General features: G+C 43.9%; 1 gene segment (V, D, J or C); it reads right to left on the bottom strand.

Annotated features, from left to right (window-relative positions):
- Nucleotides 1-21,202, bottom strand: part of LOC115652928 — a 547,780-nt gene that overhangs the window by 377,975 nt on the left and 148,603 nt on the right. The window contains 2 exon segments of the V gene segment in view: nt 15,680-15,974; nt 16,140-16,218. Of these exon segments, the coding sequence occupies nt 15,680-15,974; nt 16,140-16,188 (344 nt within the window).

Below are 21,202 nucleotides of genomic sequence, written 5' to 3'. Positions count from 1 at the left end.
AAACCAATCTGATAGCTTTCTTTGATACGATAATGAGTCTTGCGGATAAGGGAAAAGCACTGGATATGGTATACCTAGATTTTAGGAAGACATTTGATACGGTCTCGCATGATATTCTTATTGATAAACTAGGCAAATACGGTTTAGATGGGGCTACTAAAAGGTGGGTGCATAACTGGCTGGCTGGCGCATAACCGTACTCAGAGAGAAGTTATTAATGGTTACCAATCCTGCTGGAAAGGTATAACAAGTGGGATTCCGCAGAGGTCTGTTTTGGGACCAGCTCTGTTCAATATCTTCATCAACGACTTAGATATTGGCATAGAAAGTATGCTTATTAAGTTTGCAGATGATACCAAACTGGGAGGGAGTGCAACTGCTTTGGAGGACAGGATCATAATTCAAAATGATCTGAACAAATTGGAGAAATGGTCTGAGGTAAACCGGATGAAGTTTAACAAAGACAAATGCAAAGTGCTCCACTTAGGAAGGAAAAATCAGTTTCATATGAACAGAATGGGAAGAGACTGTCTAGGAAGGAGTACGGCAGAAAGAGATCTAGGGGTTATAGTGGACCACAAGCTAACTATGAGTCAACAGTGTGATGCTGTTGCAAAAAAAGCAAACGTGATTCTGGGATGCATTAACAGGTGTGTTGTAAACAAGACACGAGAAGTCATTCTTCTGCTCTACTCTGCGCTGGTTAGGCCTCAACTGGAGTATTGTGTCCAGTTCTGGGCACCGCATTTCAAGAAAGATGTGGAGAAATTGGAGAGGGTCCAGAGAAGAGCAACAAAAATGATTAAAGGTCTAGAGAACATGACCTACGAACGAAGGATGAAATAATTGGGTTTCTTTAGTTTGGAAAAGAGAAGACTGAGAGGGGACATGATAGCAGTTTTCAGGTTTCTAAAAGGGTGTTATAAGTAGGAGGGAGAAAATTTGTTCACCTTAGCCTCTAAGGATAGAACAGGAAGCAATGGGCTTAAACTGAAGCAATGGAAGTTTAGGTTGGACATTTGGAAAAAGTTCCTAACTGTAAGGGTGGTTAAACACTGGAATAAATTGCCTAGGGAGGTTGTGGAATCTCCATCTCTGGAGATATTTAAGAGTAGGTTAGATAAATGGTCTATCAGGGATGGTCTAGACAGTATTTGGTCCTGCCTTGAGGGCAGAGACTGGATTCAATGACCTTTCAAGGTCCCTTCCAGTCCTAGAATCTATGAATCTATGTGAACAAGTGCTGCAGCATCTAGTCCTATACACACATTCCTGCTCCAGTGGAAAAGGTCATGAAATCTCTCTGCCTCATCTTCCCAGTGTGTAAAATGGGTAGGTATGACCCTGGGCTGTGCTGAAATATCACTGATTAGCTTCTGTAAAATGCTTTGAGATCCTCAGTTAAATGGTGCTGCATTTGTACAGAGGGTGTTCTTGGTCTTACCGTTCCCCATTCACCATGGGGAGGTTAATACAATGATGGGAATTCTACAACCTCTCTTTGTGACATATACCACTACTTAACTATCTTCATAGTTTCAATGTTCTGCCTAATTCCTAACCTAAATCTCCCCTGCTGCAGATTAAGTCAGTTACTTCTCATCCTACGTCCATTGGAGTTGGAGAATAATTGATGCCTGTTCTCTTTATAACAGCCCTTAATATATTTGAAGCCTGTGATCAGCTCCCTCCACCATCGGTCTTCTTAACTCAAGATTCAACATACCCAGTTTTTAAAATCTTTGTTGTAGGTCAGATTGATGATGAGAACCTGGATGAGAGGTTCGGCTCTGTGGATGAATGCAAAAAGCCCTCTCTTAGAGATGTTAGCAGAAAGAATCTGCCAGATTTAGACATAACCTGCTTGTGAGGACTAGAGAGATGGGCAGGTTGACAGTGATGGCCAAGTTATGGGCCTGAGTGACAGGCAAGATGGTGATGTTGTCCATAGTGGTGGAGAAATGAAGGAACAGGGAGTGCTTGAAGGGAAAATCAGGATTCTGTTTAGCCACTTTGAGTTTGAGCTAAGATTTATTGGCCTGGAATGTGATTGGAAAAGGTCATGCTGGTTTGGATTTCTACCCCCAGTCGGTGTACAGCTACATGCACCAACCAATACATAAAGAAAAGGCATTTTGGGCAGCTGAAGTGCCTGTAAGGTTATCACTGCCTTTTGATTTTAATACCATCATTACAGTGATCCTATCTACAGGAAGCATCTGTTACACTAGAGTGAGGGAAACTAAACACAAGCAGGGAACAGAGAGGTTTTTCCATGGGTCTGTGTCACTGGGAGAGGCAAGTGATAGGTGTTTTGACAGAAATAAACTCCAGCATCTTCACCTTGAACCCTGCTGATTGTGAAACTGTAGTCCGGGTTTTCATTCCCTGTTCCACTCAATGGGTCTGGGATCCCAGAGGGATGGGTGAAGGCACCATAAACAAGAAGCTTAGGAACTTCTCTGGATTTCTGCTGGTGCCTGGAGGCTATGTAGTTGCTAACACTGGAACTGGCTTTGCAATTGATGGTGACTCTGTCTCCAGGAGACTTTAACAAGGATTTTGGAGCCTGAGTCCTCATAATTTCCACACTGGAATCTGAACATAAAATAAAATATGAACACAGCTATACATCAGCTAACATTGTTTTTGTCCAGAATCATTATGTACATTGTTTACTTATAAAGTTAATTTGTTACCCTTTTGCTTTCTAAATGACCATGGATAGATGGAAAATGAAAATAAATAACCAAGGAATGTAACTGGTTTGACACACATTAAGCTATATCCTGTGACATTCCTAGAGCAGGATCTGTCTTTACTTCCTTAAGCCAGAGACCCATTGTTATGACTCTTCCCCTGGATCCAGAGCACTGACAACCAGATGAACTGAGCCTTTGCGATCACCTTCAGTTGACTGATGCTGATAAATGAAACCTAAAGAGTAAAACAAAACACGTACGGCTGCTCTGAACAGTGGGGAAATATCAGTTAAATAGAACTATGCAAAATACCTAGACACAGCCCTTGTCACAGGCTCAGAGGTGAGAAGGGATTTGTCTGAATCAGAATGTTTGGGGTGATTAAATATAAATATCATCTCATGGAGTGAATAGCAGAGGTTTCCATTTGTGGAGAGTGCTTTAGACAGAGCTGTAGTATTTTATATGTTGGTAACACCATCTGGTGGCTGTGCAGAGAATTCAGCTTCATCGGTTTGTTACAATAGTGTACTAAATATGAAGAATCCCATATTTAAAGTGAGTTAAGAATATCTCTGAAATGCAAGAGACCATCTGTGAAAGGCACAAATCTGTCACTGTTACTCATGATCTGTAGCACCTTTACTCCACATTAGCCCACTGTAAGAATACTTTGGGGTTATGAGACAGACTTTTATAGGTACTCAGGTTCCTAAACTCTATTGATTTCAATGGGGTACTAAGGTACTAATTGATGTGAGTTATGTTGGCAGAACCAATTGTTAGTTACAAACAAAAAATCTTTGCTCTCTTATTGTAGTAGATGTTAATTAGCTATGATTGCATGAAATAGCTGACTTAGATAGAAACAAATTAGTTATATGATTAGTTACAGATTAGTTGGGGTTGGTCCTGTTTTGAGCAGAGGGTTGAACTAGATGACCTCCTGGGGTCCCTTCCAACCCTAGTCTTCTCTGATTGTATGATTTTATATATTTAAAGAGGACACCCTTACATTGTATTTTCCTCTCTGCCATATGGGAGGTTTTTTTTTTCTCTGTTTTTTTCATTCAAAAAGTTGACAGCCTCATGTTTGGATTCCCAGGGCCCTGCACCTTCTCCTCATTTACACCTGTGTGAAGTAGGCAGATTCTCCAGTGCCTTGTGCTTCTGTCTAGTGTCTTGCACCTGTGCAAAGGGAGTGTAAAATGCTTCCTACTAACCTTTTGACATGCATTGTGCCCAGGTGTAAAGGACAACATGAGAGGCTGGCACTGGAGAATCAGGCTCTCTGGCTTTTAGATTTAGGAAATGAGCAAAGAACGAACTGATATAAAATCTCAGTGAAGAGAAGGCAGAGAGTATCTCTTGCTCCTGAAATACTTCTCAGCCCAGTTTCCCAGCAGATAGACAGGTGCCATTCTTACATTTCAAGATGCAGTGCATGGAAATCTGTACCCTAGCTTGTCAGGGTTCCTTCCCCACTCTGAACTCTGGGGTACAGATGTGGGGACCCGCATGAAAGATCCCTTAAGCTTATTTCTACCAGCTTAGGTTAAAACTTTCCCCAAGGTACAAGTTCCACCTTGTCCTTGATCGCTGCCACCACCAAGTGATTTAAACGAACATTCAGGGAAGGCCACTTGGAGCCCTACCTCCCCCAAAATATCCCTCCAAGGCCCTACAACCCTTTTCCTGGGGAGGCTTGAGAATAATATCCTAACCAATTGGTATAAAGTGAGCACAGATCAACCCCCCCCCCCCCCCGGTCTTTAGGACACTGAAAAACAATCAGGTTCTTAAAAGAAGTTTATTTAAAAAAAAAGATAAAGAATCACCTCTGTAAAATCAGGATGGAAGATAACTTTATAGGGTAACAAAAAGTTTCCAAACACAGAGGATTTCCCCTCTAGGGAAAACTTTAAAGTTACAAAAACAGGGATAAACCTGCCACTTAGCACAGGGAAAATTCACAAGCTAAAACAAAAGATAATCTAACACATTTCTTTACTCTTACTTACTATTTCTGCATTCCTAGATGCTTAGTCCAGATATGGTTTAGGGAGATGTATCTACTCTGTTCTGGTTCCTTTGCTGACTCATTGAGAACAAAACAAAGGCACAAACAAAAACCTTCCCCCACAGATTTGAAAGTATCTTCTCCTCTTATTGGTCCTTTTGGTCAGGTGCCAACCAGGTTATCTGAGCTTCTTAACCCTTTACAGGTAAAAGAGGAATTAACCCTTTACAGAGTAAAAAGAGATTTTATGCTACCCTTAGCTGTATGTTTATGACATAGCTACATGCACCCTCTTGGGCAACAAAGGGCAGATCCTGCTCCAATTGCTCCTGTGAAATTTACCATTAATTTCACTGTGGGTAGGACCTGCTCCTAACCTGCCATCAAATTCTTTTACACTTGAGCTCTTGTAGATTCCAGCAAGCCTGTTTTTATTTTGTGATAGTCTCAGAAGTTTTCAGTGTGTGATGTTGTTTGCAAATAAGATTTAGATTGTCTCTGTGAAAGCTCTGGGATTAGACTCTGCACATTTGGTCTCCTTAGGGAGAAACTCCCAACAGATGGTAACTTCTTTTAGACTCAATATTCTTTTTATTCACAAAGACAAACAGTCACCCTTACAAAGGTCCATTTCAGAGCACTCTAGCCTCAAATCTTACCCCTCTTTCACATCCTTTTTAGTTGTTTCCAGGTTATTAAATTAAATTTCAGAGTCACTACTCTCCAAGATACAGTCCCCCATTTTGTAGTTATGGCCGACATTCCTTGTTCCTGAAAATAGGAGGTAATTGTGGTACTGCAGACACTGGAGTGTGGGATCTGTTAGCAAATACTGGTATTTCACCGGTGACCATTTTGTCTGGTTAGCGACTCCAGGCTTTAAAGTCACCACTGGTTCTGCCCTTCTGCTGTTTATATTCCCCATTCTCAGGGAATCACACGATTGCTGCCTGTCCGGTTTGTTGACACTAAACCAGGCGGGAACCCTGGAAGGACAGGAGGAAGTAACATAAGTAAAGAGCGTTGGGGCTTGCCCTGAATTCTGTTGGAACCTGGCCATGTTACTGCCAGTGCTGGAACTAGCTTTGCAGCTTGTACTGAATTTGTCTCTTGCAGACACCATTTGGGATTCTGGAGTCTGCGTCATCACAATCTCTCCACAGGGGTCTAGATGCACAAAGAAAAGCCATAGAGATCTGACATCTTATTACAATGATTAAAAGCTCATGACTGTTTCTATAGACACGTCTAGGTGAAGAACATATTATGGTATAATCCATAAAATATTGTGATGCTGTATGAAACCCTTCTGCAAGTTAGAGTTGGCAGCAACAAGGGCAGGGTTCCGTATCTAGGGGTTCCTTTTCAACAATACAACACAAAACCAGCTCGAGCCCCCACCCAGTGACCTGTGACAATTACACACCACCCCTGGGCGCCTCTGAGAGGCAATACTGCCCCTCTCGCAAGCACGGAGTCTGAGTGTAGCGAAAACCTTTTCATAAAAGGAGGGAAATAACATGGCATTAATTTAGGGAAACACTGCAAACAGGGTTTATAAACATAAGCCATGAGCAAAAGACCCACCACCAAGTAAGTTGAACAGTGTCCATTTCCCCTCAGGTTCTTAAGTCCAGCCACCCAAAAGTCTATTTAATTTTCTAGTCCCTTCTCTGCACCCCACTAACAGATGCTGTCCTTGGACAGTGCAGACCCAGAGTTCAGAGGTGTATCTGCACAGTTCACCTCCGTGAGGGTGGGCGGAGGTAAGGAGGCACCTTACTCGCTCTGCTGCTTGGGCTCTCACTGCCCCACTCTGAGGAACTCTACTCTGGCACTCTCTGCCAGCTGCCCTACTGACCACTCGCCGCGTCTCTCCACCAGCCACCGTGCTGGCCACTCGCCGAGATGTCTTCAGGGCCCCACACTTAACACAGCTCTCAGCTGTTACTGGGGGACCCTCACTGCTGGTCCACACTGGGCAGTCTCTCACAATAGAGACACTGTCCCAATGCATGTCTAATACTTAGACCTAGGTATCAGAGATTTCAGTTCTTCAGCCTGTAACAAGACTCCCAGTTGAATCTAAATTAGCTCTGATATTAAACAGTGGAGAGAGGAAGGGTCAAATGGTGTCTGGGACCCTTAGGCAAGGCCCACACCACCAGGTACAATTGTTTGTGCCCACTCTCTCTCAACTCCCTGGGTTTTGGAACCCATGTCCCCTGCCTAGCGAGTGCTGTTAGTTATAGGTGAGTTCCTCAATCGGGAAATGCCAAGTATAGTTCTGCTGCCCTGGGTTCACACAACAAGGATAACAACACTTTATTACTCCTGCCCCAATAACGAGGAGACTGAGGATCCAACACCAGCCAAAAGTGACCATTTGGGCAAGCGATCCCATCATGCTGAGCACCTAGGCAGGGTGGGTGCGCCCTTACAAATAAGATCAGCTCCTGAAGTCCTTTTCCACAGCTCATCACTAGATGTCAGGCGACAGCTCATTCAGACTCTGCTTACCTCAATTTTCCATCTTTTAGAATATTTTTCTTCCTGATGCTACATTGCCTCAAAGCCTGGATCATCACTATTTCATATCTGGAATACAAAATACAGAGTACCCAGAGAAACAGTCTGTGAGCCCACCTTAGCTGCTCTGGAGTCGGCACAGTGGTCACCTGCCCATAGAGTACTAGCAGATGCATTTGTAACAGCTCAGTGCCACACTGAACAGATGTTGTTTGTTTGTGAACATGCAAAGCTCCGGTAAGTGCACTTCTCATCCAGTATTTTCAAACTGTCACCTTTGACTGGCTTGTTTAGTTTTATCAGCCTGGATTGTACCTCTGAGATCTGTGCACTCAGGATCCCCGCCATTCATGGATCTCCCCATGACTGTGCACAGGGGTGATCCAGCTGCCTCCATGGCACCTTCCCCATTTCCTCTGTACTGTATGCAGGGTTTGCTCTGGGTCTGGAATCTGCACGGGAGCAGGAGGTGGAAGCTGGGCAGATGGAGGGGAGGAGTAGGTGGGCAGTGGACTGGGCCAGAGAGTTCGCACCTCCAGCCCATAGAGAATCCTAGGAAGGGACAATGCAGACACAGTGTTGGCAGAGCTGACTCTAGGTTTCTTGCCGCCCCCCCGTCCCAGACCTGGGCTCCTTGCCGCACCCCTCTGCTGCCCCAGCCCTGGGCTCTCTCCCCCCCACACACACCCTCTGCCACCCCAGCTCTGGGCAAGCCCCTTCCCCCGCATCATTGCCCCCCCCACATTTCCTGCTGCCCCAGCCCTGGGCTCTCCCCGCACCAGTGCTCCCCCCATACCTCCTGCCGCCCCAGCGCTGGGCTCTCCTCGCCCCCGCCCCCACCCCCGCACCGTCCTTCTGCCACAGCAGTAGGTCACTGGTAACTCGCTCCCAGGGCAAGTCATTCAGCAGGAATTTTGGATGTGCACATAACACAGACAGGATTGGTTCCCATATGGTTACAGAGCTGCAGTAAAGTGGAACAATTTTCAGCTTGTGTGATTGGAGGATCTCTGGATCCATATAATAAGACTGCCCTCCATAAATGAGGAAAAGTTGAGGTGCCTTTATTATTCTTTTGTTCCACTCTTCCTTCTATGGGGAATTTTCCAGTGCAATATCACTGTCTTCCTTTTAAATAAACAAACACAAACAAACAAAAATGCAATGGCTGTTGAAAATAGCAATTCCAGTCCTAATAAGCATTTCTTGCTCAATTTTATCCTACTTTCTCTACAGCAAGTTACACTGGATCAGTGTATTTGATTTGGGAGAAATGAAGTAACAGCTGCTCAAACTGAACTTGAGCACTCCTGAATTCTGAAGTGTTCAAATCTGGAAGGCAGGTGCTGTGTGTGTGGGGCGGGAGAGGCTGTGGCTCTGTGGGGGAGCACAGCAGCATGTTAGGCGCTGCACGGAGCCAGACACGCTGGTCTGAGTGGCACGGTAAGAGGGCACGGTAAGAGGGCTGGAGAAGGGGTAGGGCATTCTGGGGGAGGGCAGTCAAGGGACAGGGAGCATGGGGGGTTGGATGGGGAGGAGGTTCGGGGGTCATTCAGGGGCAGGGAGAAGGGGGGGTTAGATGAGTCAGGGGTTTGGGGGGGACAGTCAGGGGGCAGGCAATGGTTGGATAGGCTCGGGAGTCCCAGGGGATTGTCAGGGGACAGGTATGGGGTGGGGTCTCAGGAGGAGGCAGTTGAGGACAAGGAAAAGGGAGGCTTAGATGGGGGTGGGGTCCCAGGAGGGGGTGATCAGGGGATAAGGACCAGTGGTGCTTAGATAGGGGTGGAGCCCTGGGGGCAGTTAGGGGCAGGGATCCCGGGAGGGGGCGATCAGGGGACAGGGAGCAGGGGGGGGTTAGATGGGTTGGGGTTTCTGTGGGGGGCAGTTGGAGGGAGTGTATGGTGGCAGGGTGGGGTTACCCTCCCTCCCCATGGAGTGTCCTGTTTTTTGAATGTTAAAATATGGTATCTTGACCCTTCACAGTGCAGCTCTCCATTCACAGCAGGCTGCAGCCTGAGGTCTCAGCTACCTCACTCCCTCCCCCTTCCTTTCCTGTTGGTGGTAGCCAAGGGAATGCTAGGAAATGTAGTTCTTTCTCTGCTCGAGGGCTGGCTCTATAGGCAGGGAGCTAACCAAGGAACTACAGCTCCCAGGGCCTCCTGTTGGTTCTCAGCTCCCATGCTGGATCCCTGCTGCCCCTGCAAATGTGCTGCCCCAAGCACGTGCTTGCTTTGCTGGTGCCTAGAGCCGTCCCGAGTGTTAGGGCACTGAAAAGGAGCCTGTGCTGCAGGCAGCCAGTCCTGTGGGTAGATTTTGAGTCTAGCACCTCTCACCAGCAGTATTTTGCTGTGGAACTGTTTGCAGAGAGATTCAACTCGTGATCCAGCTTCGTGCACGTTACTATAGAGACATGCTGCTAGCATGTATAAAAGGCTATCTCAGACGTCCTGCCTCAATCCATGATCCAGGCAGGCACAATTATAAACCCTGTACTTTACAAACTATGCTTGTTAGAGAGTTTACACAGTGGTTTGTTTCTTTGCAAAACTGCTGCTTCTGCTTGATTTAGACATTTACTATTGCCAGCAGGCAGGCAGGGTATTGCAGTAGAATCCAGTTAGATTTCTCGCACAAAGGCACTGCTATTGGCTGTCACTCATGAAAATCTGCCCTCATAATTTCTGGAAGAGAAAAGAAAGTTTACTGCTGTCCTAATCCCCATCATAATTGCTTCAGTAAGAGTCCCTAAAGCACTGACTGGATGGGACTTTTCTGATGAGTGTTTCCATGTGTTATTGTTATGGATGAGTTTGCCTTGATGGCCTGTTCTGCTTAGCAACCCAGTTCAGCTTAGAACCGATCAAGGCCTACCGAAAATTTACTGGCTGGGGTAGACAGGCCAGATTTATGACCTTGCTAGATAAGAGAATGCTTGCAGAGTCTGGGAAAAATGCTTGCACACACTTTGTGAAACAACTTGTACCTTTTTGAAACTTATCAAGAAATAACAGTTGCTCTTTGTTTTTCTCTTGTGTGCTGTGAAAGTATATCTGGAAAGGTACAGTGATGACGTGACGTAAGTAATGATGCAACGGAGTAGCTAATAAAAAGCTATTTGAATTTGCACAAGGGGGGCTGGTTCTGTGCAGAAAATGGGCTTGTTCTTTGTTGTTTGTGTGCATACATCAATAAAGAACTTGGTTTCGGACTTTGCTGGGTTGTCTGTCTCTCTTGCAGTCATACAATGAACCTGAAAAGTCTGGGATAAAGATAACCCCGACATTATAGATACACTATTTCATGTCCTGGACAAACAAAAAACGACTTTAACTTAAGATTGCTCATTCATTCCCCAGTTTACACACCAGCTGTGAAAGAATGCTGGAGGTAAAACCTTAAGGGCCTGATCTCAAAGCTCATTGAAGTCTATGGGAGTCTTTCCTCTGACTCCAGTGGATTTTGGATCAAGCCCATAATTCATATATCTGTGGAGACTCTCTGAAGATTGTCAATGAACATGAATTGTCATTAGCTACCAGTTAATTAGTAGATGTCCTAACTGATTAAAGACTCTGTGGAACACTTGTGTATTCACTATGAATTAGAGCACTTTGATGATCTTTGAAGATCTGCGGTTGCCATGGATTGCAATTCAGAGGTTGTTGTGGCTTCCTTATTGACGATGGGTCTGTGATTAGTTCTGTTGGAACTAGGGCTGTGCTGCAATTCAGCTGCCAGATCTTGATATTTGGCTACTTCCCAGTAACTATTCCAGCACCTGTCTGAGGTGGATGGGTAGAAGGCACCTGCCTGTCCCTGGGATAACTGTGGCACGGACAGTGTGGTCATTGTCTGTCTTTCACTTCTTCCTTCTGGCCTGACCTTGTGTTTGCTCAGCCTGCATTGGAGAAGGAAGGGAATTTATGAGAAGGTACCACTTCTTTTTAGTCTGGCCCCATGACACCAGCTTTTTCTTGTGCTCCTCTGCTTGTGGGCTGTTTTATTCATACCCTTTTCCAGCTTTTCCTCTCTTACCTGCCTCTCCAGCGACAAAGCAGCTGCTTGCTGCTGAGTGAACCCAAGAACCCTGGAAGACTGTAGCTTGCGGATAAGCCTGTAGGGGGTCTGATCCAGCTCCCATAGAATTCAATGGGGACACTCCTGTTAAATTCATTGGGCCTAGGATCAGGGTCAAAGAAGCAGATTTTCAAAAGAACTTAGCTTCCATTTAGTCATGTAAATATGGGCCACCCAACTTCTTCTATTGAGCTATGTATGGCCAGATTTTCAACAGGTCTCAACATCCAATTTGGTGGGCTCTCTGGGACATGTATTTTGTGCCTAAATAGGAGACGATCTCTTTGGAAAAAACTGGCCCATATTTATTGATTATTATCATTGTTATTTGTACTGCTGTAATGCCTCGTGGCCCCAGTCATGGATCAAGGCCCCTTTGCGCTAGGTGTGGCACAAGCATTGCTTTTCTCACTCCTCCCTTTTACAGTTTGTCTTTTAAAAGGAACTGCTCTGCCTGTCTCACTAAACTTTACTTAACAGAGTCATTTAGAATGAGGATTTCCCTGAGCTCTCTGTGTGGACAGTAGAAGTGACAGTGGGAGATGTTTGCAGGGCTGTTGTGGCAGACAACGATTTCATTAACTTCCTGTTTCTTGTTTTTTATGAGTCTGTGAAGCTGACTGTTCACATGTAGCTGTGAGAAATGCTCAGCACTATGCACTCAGACAAGGAGGTTTTTGTATTGGGCTCTATCACTCTGAGAGGCTAACTGCTATTCTGCTGGCAGTAATAATCTCCAGCATCTTCAGCTTCAACCCTGCTGATTGTGAATGTGTGGTCAGTGCCCGACCCACTGCCACTAAACCGGACTGGGATGCTGGTGTAGTAGATAAGAAGCTTGGGAGCCTGTCCAGGTTTCTGTTGGTACCAAGCAATGTTGTTGCTAATGCTTGCACTGGCTTTGCATTTGATAGTGATGGTCTCCCCCACAGACATTGAGAGAGATTATGGAGTCTGAGTTATGACAATCAGCCCACTGGAACCTGGAGAGAAAAAAAAGTGGCAGAGTTGGAGTTGGGTAAATGGGACTGTCACAAACAGATAGTTAAGGGTTAATGTCTCTTTCACCTGTAAAGGGTTAACAAACAGTGACCTGCAACACCTGACCAGGTGACCAATCAGGAGACAAGATACTTTCAAATCTCGGTGGAGGGAAGCCTTTGTTTGTGTTTTTTGGGTTTTGCTTTGTTCTCTCTGGGATCTGAGAGTGACCGGACATACTACAGGCTCTAGTTTTCTATTCAAGTAGTAAGTGCAAGTAGAAAGGCGGTTTAGTCTTTTTAATTGGTTTTCTTTATTTGCAAATGTGTATCTGGCTGGTAGAGTTTTAATGTGTATTTGGCTGGAAGTATTTTAAATTGTATTTCCGCTGGAGGAGGCTTTTTCTCCAGTTTCTATAAGCTGAAAGACTCTGTAATATTCCATTTTGAATTTACAGTGATTATCTTTATTCTCTTTTCTTTTATTAAACATTTTTCTCTTTAAGACCTGATTAATTTTTTTCCCCTTGTTAAGGCAAAGGAACTGAGTCTGTACTCACCAGGGAATTGGTGGGGAGAAGGAGGAGTGGGGGAGGAAAGGTGAATTTCCTCTGTGCTTTAGATTCACGGAACTTGAATCTGTCTATCTCTCCAGGATAACCCAGGGAGGAAAAGCCTGGGAGGGGGGGAGAAGGGGGAGAAGGGGGAGAAAAAACCTGATTTCTCTGTGTTGTGATTCAAGGAGTTTGAATCACAGTGATCTCCTAGTGTACCCAGGGCAGGAAAGATCTGGGAGGAAGAAAGGAGGGGGAAGGGAAATGGTTTATTCCCCTTTGTTGTAAGACTCAAGGAATTTGGGTCTTGGGGTCCCCAGGGAAGGTTTTTGGGGGGACCAGAGTGCCCCAAAACACTATATATTTTTGGATGGTGGCAGCTTATCAGATCTAAACTAGTAATTAAGCTTAAAGAAATTCATGCTGGTACCCCATTTTTTTGGACTCTAAGGTTCAGATTGGGGCTAGATACCATGACAGGGACAATGACATTAAAAAACTTTACACTGAAACATTTGTAAACTGAACAGTAGAAGTGGATTAGAAAATACCCCAGGAACTAGTATTTAAATAAACAAACCACTGCCTTTTTTGATGGATTGTCTCATTCCTTAATAACTCTTTGAACATTGTCTGTTTCTTACCCTGAATCCAGAAAAGCAGCAGCCAGAGAAGGGGAGTCTTTGAGATCATCTTGCTTCTGTGTGGCTGGAAATGCTCCTCAGTGAAGCATGTAGCGAAAATGGAACCATTTATGTGTTCAGCAGCTCAGTGAGGGACCATCAGCCATGTGTGAATAGGCAAAAAGAGCCCAGTTATGTAAATGACCCAATGTTAATACCAGGGAGGAACTTTGAGCTATTGGATTGATGGTTTCAGTCTGTCATTGGCTGTATTAACTATAACATATTTGCATGGTTCAGATGGCAAAGCAGCCAGAGTTAGCTTTACAAGCACAGGGGGTAACAACAGCTGTTTGATTAATGAAGAGTAACGGAGCAGGCTGCAGGTTGTAATACAAGTAAGAAGAGCTAAAGTCATTCAGCCTTTTACTGTGTGTGGGTTTACATCCAATCAGCTGAGTCTGTTTGAATTCATTCATCTTATAACACATTTTCCTTTTATTTAAGGGCCACGTTACTAAAAGGAGTGGCACCAGCAGCTCCGTGCTTCTCTGCATCCGCACCAGTGGCTGCGTGCACTTTGCATCTCCAGAATGATGGATGTTCTCGACGGCTTGAAGGGTGCACATCGGCAGGCTGAAAATGAGGTCTGGGATGAGGTCACCCAAGCATGCTCAGATTTTGAGTGCAGGTGCAGCACAGAAAAGTTGAAAAATAGCAGCAGTGTGCCAGCCTCCAGCACTGCCCATTGTGTCCGTGCCCCTATCCCCTCTACCTCTGTGACTCGGTAGGTGCCCAAGCCTGAGAGTTGCAGGGGATTGTGTGAGAGGAGCAGGGGGACCTCCAAACCTGTCTCCTTATAGCCCTTTTACCGTGACCGCTCCAGCCCCAACAGCTACCTCTTTTGGGTGGGTGTGGCCAGCCTAGCAGCCCCCAAGAAGCTGACAACACCATCTCCCTTGGTTCCTGCTGGCTTGTGCTGACCAGAACCTGTCTGAGTATGTTCACAATTAATGCTATTCTGGAACAGGCCAAACATGCTCTGTGTGGCTGCCCCTACTGCCCAGCCCACTGGGCCATATCCTTCCTCTGGAACTTCCATACCCAGCCTCCCCCCATCCCCAACTCTGTTGAAAATCCTGTGTGTACCTATTAGCTGCTTTGTCTCAGGGTTCAGCTGCATTCGGGGATTTGCTCCTGACAGGTCTTGGAGAATCTGGACCACAAAGTCTTACCCTAATCTGCAAACAGTAGACACAGCCATTTACAAATCCCTAGGTTAGTATAATTTTCCTAGGTTAATAATGATTGAGACCTTCCCAGTGGGATTTTAGTGAGGATCTATTCCAATGAAAGGAAACACCCAGGCCATTGTAGACATGTATTTACAATAGTAGAGCAGATTGAATTTTTTGATGGAACAGCTTTCCAAATCCAAATGTGGATTTGACAAAATCTAAACCTTCTCTGGGAACACATCAATTATGCCGAAATTTTCATGGGAAAATGATCAAAATGATTCATTTTGTTAAGATCAGAACATTTCCTTTGAATGTGGTTGAAGTGTTTTGATTTTGTAATTGGTTTGACATGTTATATTTTATATTGATAACATAAAGGTCAAGTAGATGAAGTTTAAATCAAAATGAAACATTGCTTTTATTTTTCCCAAAATGAAATTTTGAAATTTCCATATCACAGGAAGTGTTGAAATTTCAAATTGTCATGCCGATTCACAACAAGCCCCTCTCCCCTTCCCAAAATTTGGAATTTCTCGCAATCTGAGAATTCCTGTTTCTGATCAGCTCTCTGTAACAGAATTAAGTCATTTTGCTAGAAGATCAAAACATTTGAGACTGAAAGATAGAAGGTGTAACAGCTATTTGGAATAATTTGTATTGAAACTCAAGTAAGTGTGTCTGTTGCACTGGGATTCAAGACTGAGAAGAAAGCAGCATAAACTGTAGTAAATCTCAGGCATCTGTAAATTCTAGTATCTATGTCATTAGTCAAACACTTTAGCTCTTTCAGCTTTCTCCTTTTGGCTGTATGTTCAGAGATGAAAAATGTTACCTTCTTCCTTTGCGCTTCATAGAATGTGAAAAATTGACTGTTGTATCTGTGGGAAGCAGTAACTGCAATGCACACTGCAGAGAGCACGGAGGTTTTTGTATTGGTCTGTATCACTGTGAGAGGGTAGCTGTAACTCTGCTGGCAGTAATAATCTCCAGCATCTTCAGCTTCTACGCTGCTGATTGTGAATGTGAAATCAGTGCCAGACCCACTGCCGCTGAACCGGGCTGGAACCCCAGACTGGAGGTTGCTGGCATAGTAGATAAGAAGCTTGGGAGCTTGTCCAGGTTTCTGTTGGTACCAGTGTATGTAATTGCTGATGCTTGTACTGGCTTTGCAGTTGATAGAGACTCTCCCTCCCACTGGCACTGCCAGAGATTCTGGGGACTGAGTCATCACAATTTGCCCGGAGGAGTCTGAATAAAGAAAGGATGGGTAAGAAATGAACAATAATTTTCCAATGTGAATTTATACTAAAATACAACAGTAGAATATTAATTAAAGAAATCAGACTGGCAGCATTTCTGATCTGTCACACTGATGTGTGACATTTTCAAAAATTGTATTTATTAATTTCTTACCCTGAATCCAGAGAACCAGCAGCCAGAGAAGGGGCGTGTGTGACATCATCTTGCCTGACCGTGGTTGGAAAAGCTCATTCATAAGTGAGCAGTGGAAAATGAAATGTTTATATGTGCTCAGCAGCTCATCAAAGACACCTTACCCCTATGCAAAATGCATGTAAATTTACTGCACTTTTAGTTTCAGCCCAGAAATGTGAAATGCTCATATTTGGCTTATTTCCTGCTCCTCTTCTATTTTACAATGATACTGTGTTTTCCTAGATTCAGAGGCTATATACACAGATGTCTTTGCAGATCTTACTTATATTTGACCAGATATGACAGGTCTCTCCTAAATATTCACTTCGGCTGTGCCACCAGAGTCTGGGCATGGGCTTTCATTTCAGCCCTCTCCCTGTGAACACACTTGGGATGTCACTGATTTCATGCCCTAGGGACAAAGAAGAGATTCCCAAATTGCTGGGTTTCCCCACAACATCACCCCCAAGGTGTGTCTATTAGCCTGAGAGCTCTCGCTATAAAAGAGCTAAAGAACCTAGCGCCTCATTTACAGATGTGCTGAGCTCCCGCATCCCCAGTACAAGTGAACAGGAGCTGTAGGTGCTTGTCCTCTATATAAGGATGGGCATACTGGGTGAGACCAATGGTCCATCCAGCCCAGCATCCTGTCTTCCGACAGTGGCCAATGCCAGATGCTTCAGAGCACAGGAACAGAACAGGGCAATTTATTGAGTGATCCATCCACTGCCTTCCAGTCCCAGCATCTGGCAGCTTAGGAACACCCAAATCACGTTTGCCTCCCTGACCTTCTTGACTAATAGCCATTGATGGACCTGTCCTCCATGAACTTATCTTATTCTTTTTTAAACCTGCTGCCTATTAATTTCATTGGGTAACCCCTGGTTCTTGTGTTTTGTGAAGGGGTAAATAACACTTCCTCACTCACTTTCTCCACACCAGTCATGATTTTATAGACCTCTATCATATCCCCCCCAAGATAATCAGACTTTTTGTCAGATGCATGCAGCTTCAATCCAGGATGGAGCGAATCGCCTGGATGCTAATCATTTTGGCCTTGACAATTCCTCCTCTCCTCCCCTCCCTTTTCCTTTTTTCACTTTCCTTCAAAAATGTTCTCTCTTTCCATTATTATCTTTCCTCTTCTATCCAAGGGCCATAGCAGATAGTAGTATCAATGTTACACAAATCTGATGGTGAATGTGAAATCAGTGCTATATCCACTGCCAGTATACCAGGCTGGAACCGCCGTAGGGCAAGAAGAAGCTTAATAGAAAATGGGTTTAGGAGCTTTTTTAGACGTTTGTTAGTATCAGGCTACATCAGAGTAACACACGAACTGGCTTTGCAACCGATAGTAACACTTTTACCTACACTAACTGAAAAGGATGCTGGGGACTGAGTCATCACAATCTCTCCACTGGTGTCTAGAAACAGAAAATCTGCACATGCCACAACGTTTTTAAAATGTAAATTTCACATGATTGTTGGTACTAGGAATTGTGTCCCACACCAGATAAACCTACAAGCCTTTTTAAACCTTCATCTTTTTGTTCTTTCTTACCCTGAACCCAGAAAAAAAAATCATCAAGAAAAGCCGTGTGTGTGAAATCATCTTGGTTCTTCCGGGTGACAAGAAGCTCAAGAGGCCTGCAGTGAAATCTATAATGCAACCTGGTAGAGTTATAACCCCACTCAGAGCAGTGAGGAAATGGCACTTTGGTGTGAAAATGCAAAGAGACCAAGCTATGTAAATTTCCTCTGAGTTTCAGGGTAGTCTGGAAATGTTTCTTTTATTAAACGACCCCCTCCCAGGGGCTGTTATTTTAAAATAAGCCCAGAAAAATTACAACACAGTCCTGAGAAAGCACATGAAAGTCTTTCTAGGTTTAGCTTGGCATGTTTCTAATCAGAGGGCTCCTTTCTACAGACAGCCAAGTTCATTCTTTAATGTGTACATATTATTAAAGATTCTGTACAAGCCAAAACATTCAGCTCCCCACAGCAGCTCCAGGATAGTAGAATCATTGGAGAGAAAGGTAGAAAATTCCAATAGGAATTTTAGCGTCTCCTACACCTTTGCATGGTCTCCAGTGCAACCCAATTTTGAATATTAGTAGTGATGGATCTGGTTTAGGTCAAGGGTAATAAACTGTATAGAACATCTCCATTAATTGATTAAAGTCCGTTGTTGTTATGCTTTCATGTGTAAGAAGCAAAATAAAATAAAATAAAAAGTTGTATTTCATTTAATAATTCCATGCATTATGTACTAAAAATAAAAAATGCTTTAAAAATATTAGCACATCATGTCTTTCAAAACCTGTTCAGGGAGGGGAATTACACATCTGTTTTTTATAGATGGAAAACCAAGGCATGTAGAAGTTGTCTTGGCCAAAGTTAGTGAGTGAGTGAGAGACCAGCCTGGGCTTAGATCCCAGTTCCCCTGACTCTCAGTTCTTGCATTAATCACTAGACCATGCCATCACCTGGGATCCCATTTTGGGGATCTCATGGATTCTTGAATGGCCCATAGTTGGATATCAACATAATGATGTGTGTTCCTACTTGATATGGTGGCACTGGCCAGGGGGCAAGGATTATTTGAGGGATGTGCAGTATGAGACCAGATCAAGAACACATCCTCTGAGCCAAGTGTTTGTTCATTCACTAAGAGCTGACTAACCAGAAAGCACAGCTCAACCTTAACTATACCACAGTTGGCACGTCAGTATAATGAAAGAGTCTGTTCAGCTATGGTCTCCATGCTAATAGTGGTCCGGCGTTTACAGTATATAAAGTCTACCCCACGTCACCAAGTATTTATTGCTTTGCAAACTGACTGATAAACAGGAAGTTGTATCTGTTTTCCTGTGGCCCTTGTTAGTCCATCTTGTCTGGGTTGGGATCTGGAAGAGAAACGAGCAGGGCCCATCTAGTCCAAGTGCAGTAACACTCAGAAAATTCAGGAGTTTATGCAGGGGCTGGGATCTAGCTCTCTCCTTTGAAACTGAACCCTCCAAGAGACCCCTTATTAGAAATGGGCTTGGTGGTGTAACATCAAAGTCAAACCAACTTGTTGATTCTGAAATAATCCAGCCTGAAATTGCTAGAAGTAGAAAGAAAATACACAGCATTGACAATATTGTGAAATGTGCTTTAAATCTACTAGAAGTTAAAGATAGCAGTAATTGTGTGTTACATTGCCTAACCCAACAGACTGTTCTCAGTGTTCATATTTTCATTCTTTTACCTCCAATTCAGAAAAGTAATATCAAAAAAAGCTTTGCATATGGAATTACATTGGCCATGCTGAGTGCAGGAGATCAGAGCCCTGCAGTGAAATCTGAAGTACAGCTGGACAGGTTTATAATCCCTGCTCAGATCATGAATAAAATGACACTCTGGTGTGAATATGCAGAACCCGAGCGATATAAATTGTCTCTGAGGTGTAGGTATATGCTGAAAATGCTGATATTTGTGGATCATCAGAAGCTGGGGTTTGCGTCTAGAGCAGAATTTAATCAAGCACAGCCCAGAGAAAATGAAAATGGACCCTTTCAAATGACATTAAAATCCTGTGTCACACTGCTCCTTTCTACAACATCCACAGCTCCACTTAGTTATTTCTGTGATGCATCTTTGAGTCCAGGAAGGAAAATAAAAATATAACAGAGCCTATTGACATTCATGACTGACTTCAGCCAAGCTTTTAAAATCCCTGTTGTAGCCCAAGCTTTATAATATCATAGACATCAGAGAGGTAAAGACCTCTGCAAAGTTACTTTCCACTCTAGTGTTAAAATATCTCAGCTGACAGAACTGTCTTAGGGTAAATGCTCTTATACAGTAGTAACTGGCAAAGCCATTGAGCTGATTGTGCCGTTTCATATAAAGGGAGCTCCGTTAAAGTGAATAGAGCACAGCAGAGGATGTGGCCCATTGAAACAAGGATTATGGCCTCGCTCTATGAATTGAATCTCACACACAGCTGTGGAAAGTTGTTTTTTACAGCTGCTTCTGCTGTTTTGGACTGGTGTGTTCAGTGTGAAGATTGGCTGTAATTTCTTTAATGGAGTTTACAAGAAAAGCCAGATATAAGAAATCTTCAGTACATGGGATTTTACAGTTAGACATTCTGTGAACTAGCTTACTGGGTCTCTCTGTGTCTGACTGGTGAGAGACTTTCAGATGCTGGAAGGACAATAATCTCTGAAGAGATTCACTGTTCATAAATACACAGGTTATGCTCATTGGTTTAGTTTAGTGTAGTTCCACTGAAATCAACAGAGCTCTGTTGATTTGCACCATCTGGGGACCTGAACAGGAAACCACCTGATTCAGATTAGAATGTCACTTCTGTGGACTTTTTAAGTCAGCTGCTCTGCCTCTTTATCCTGTGTGGACTTTAAAGCTGCCCTTCTCTCTCCTTCTCCTTTCATTTTTCTCTCCTTGTTTCCTCTGCTCTCTGAGATGGACACTATGGGTGTACCGGGGCATTTGCATGTTTATGAGCTCTATTCTGGAATCAAATATTGTTTCTGTTCTTTAGGAAAGAGCCCGTCTTGTCTTCTTGCACTGATTTCTTATTTTTTACTATTAATTGTATCAAACAAGCTGCACTTTTATGTAGGACTGAAAAACGAACTGAGGTTCTTAGGCTCTAGTCTACCTAGTAGTAACTAAGAGAGAAAGCATCAAAGGTGGATGCAGTTATTGACACTGAAGTGGCAGTAGCAGATGTTTGGATGGTTCTGTACATGAAGCAGATGTTGTAATGAGCAAAACTAACTGAACAGAAGATGCTGGATGAGATAGTGGCTTGTACTCTGAGCACAGTTTGGGATTAGATTGGTGCAGTTTTCCAGTGTGGGTGATTTACAAGGCTGAAGTATTTTGTCAGCTCAGTAGAAAGGTGCGTGGATTGTAACCTGCTATCAATAGGAAGTTGGATGCTGCCCATAAGAGCAAATCTGAACCCATGGTGTGAGCACCTGTAAGGACCAGAAGTTCGTGCATGGAGGGCCGTGACTGAAGTCTGA

The sequence above is a fragment of the Gopherus evgoodei genome, chromosome 5 (genome assembly GCF_007399415.2).
Source record: "Gopherus evgoodei ecotype Sinaloan lineage chromosome 5, rGopEvg1_v1.p, whole genome shotgun sequence".
Taxonomy (NCBI): domain Eukaryota; kingdom Metazoa; phylum Chordata; order Testudines; family Testudinidae; genus Gopherus; species Gopherus evgoodei.
This window is presented reverse-complemented; position numbering and strand designations above follow the sequence as displayed.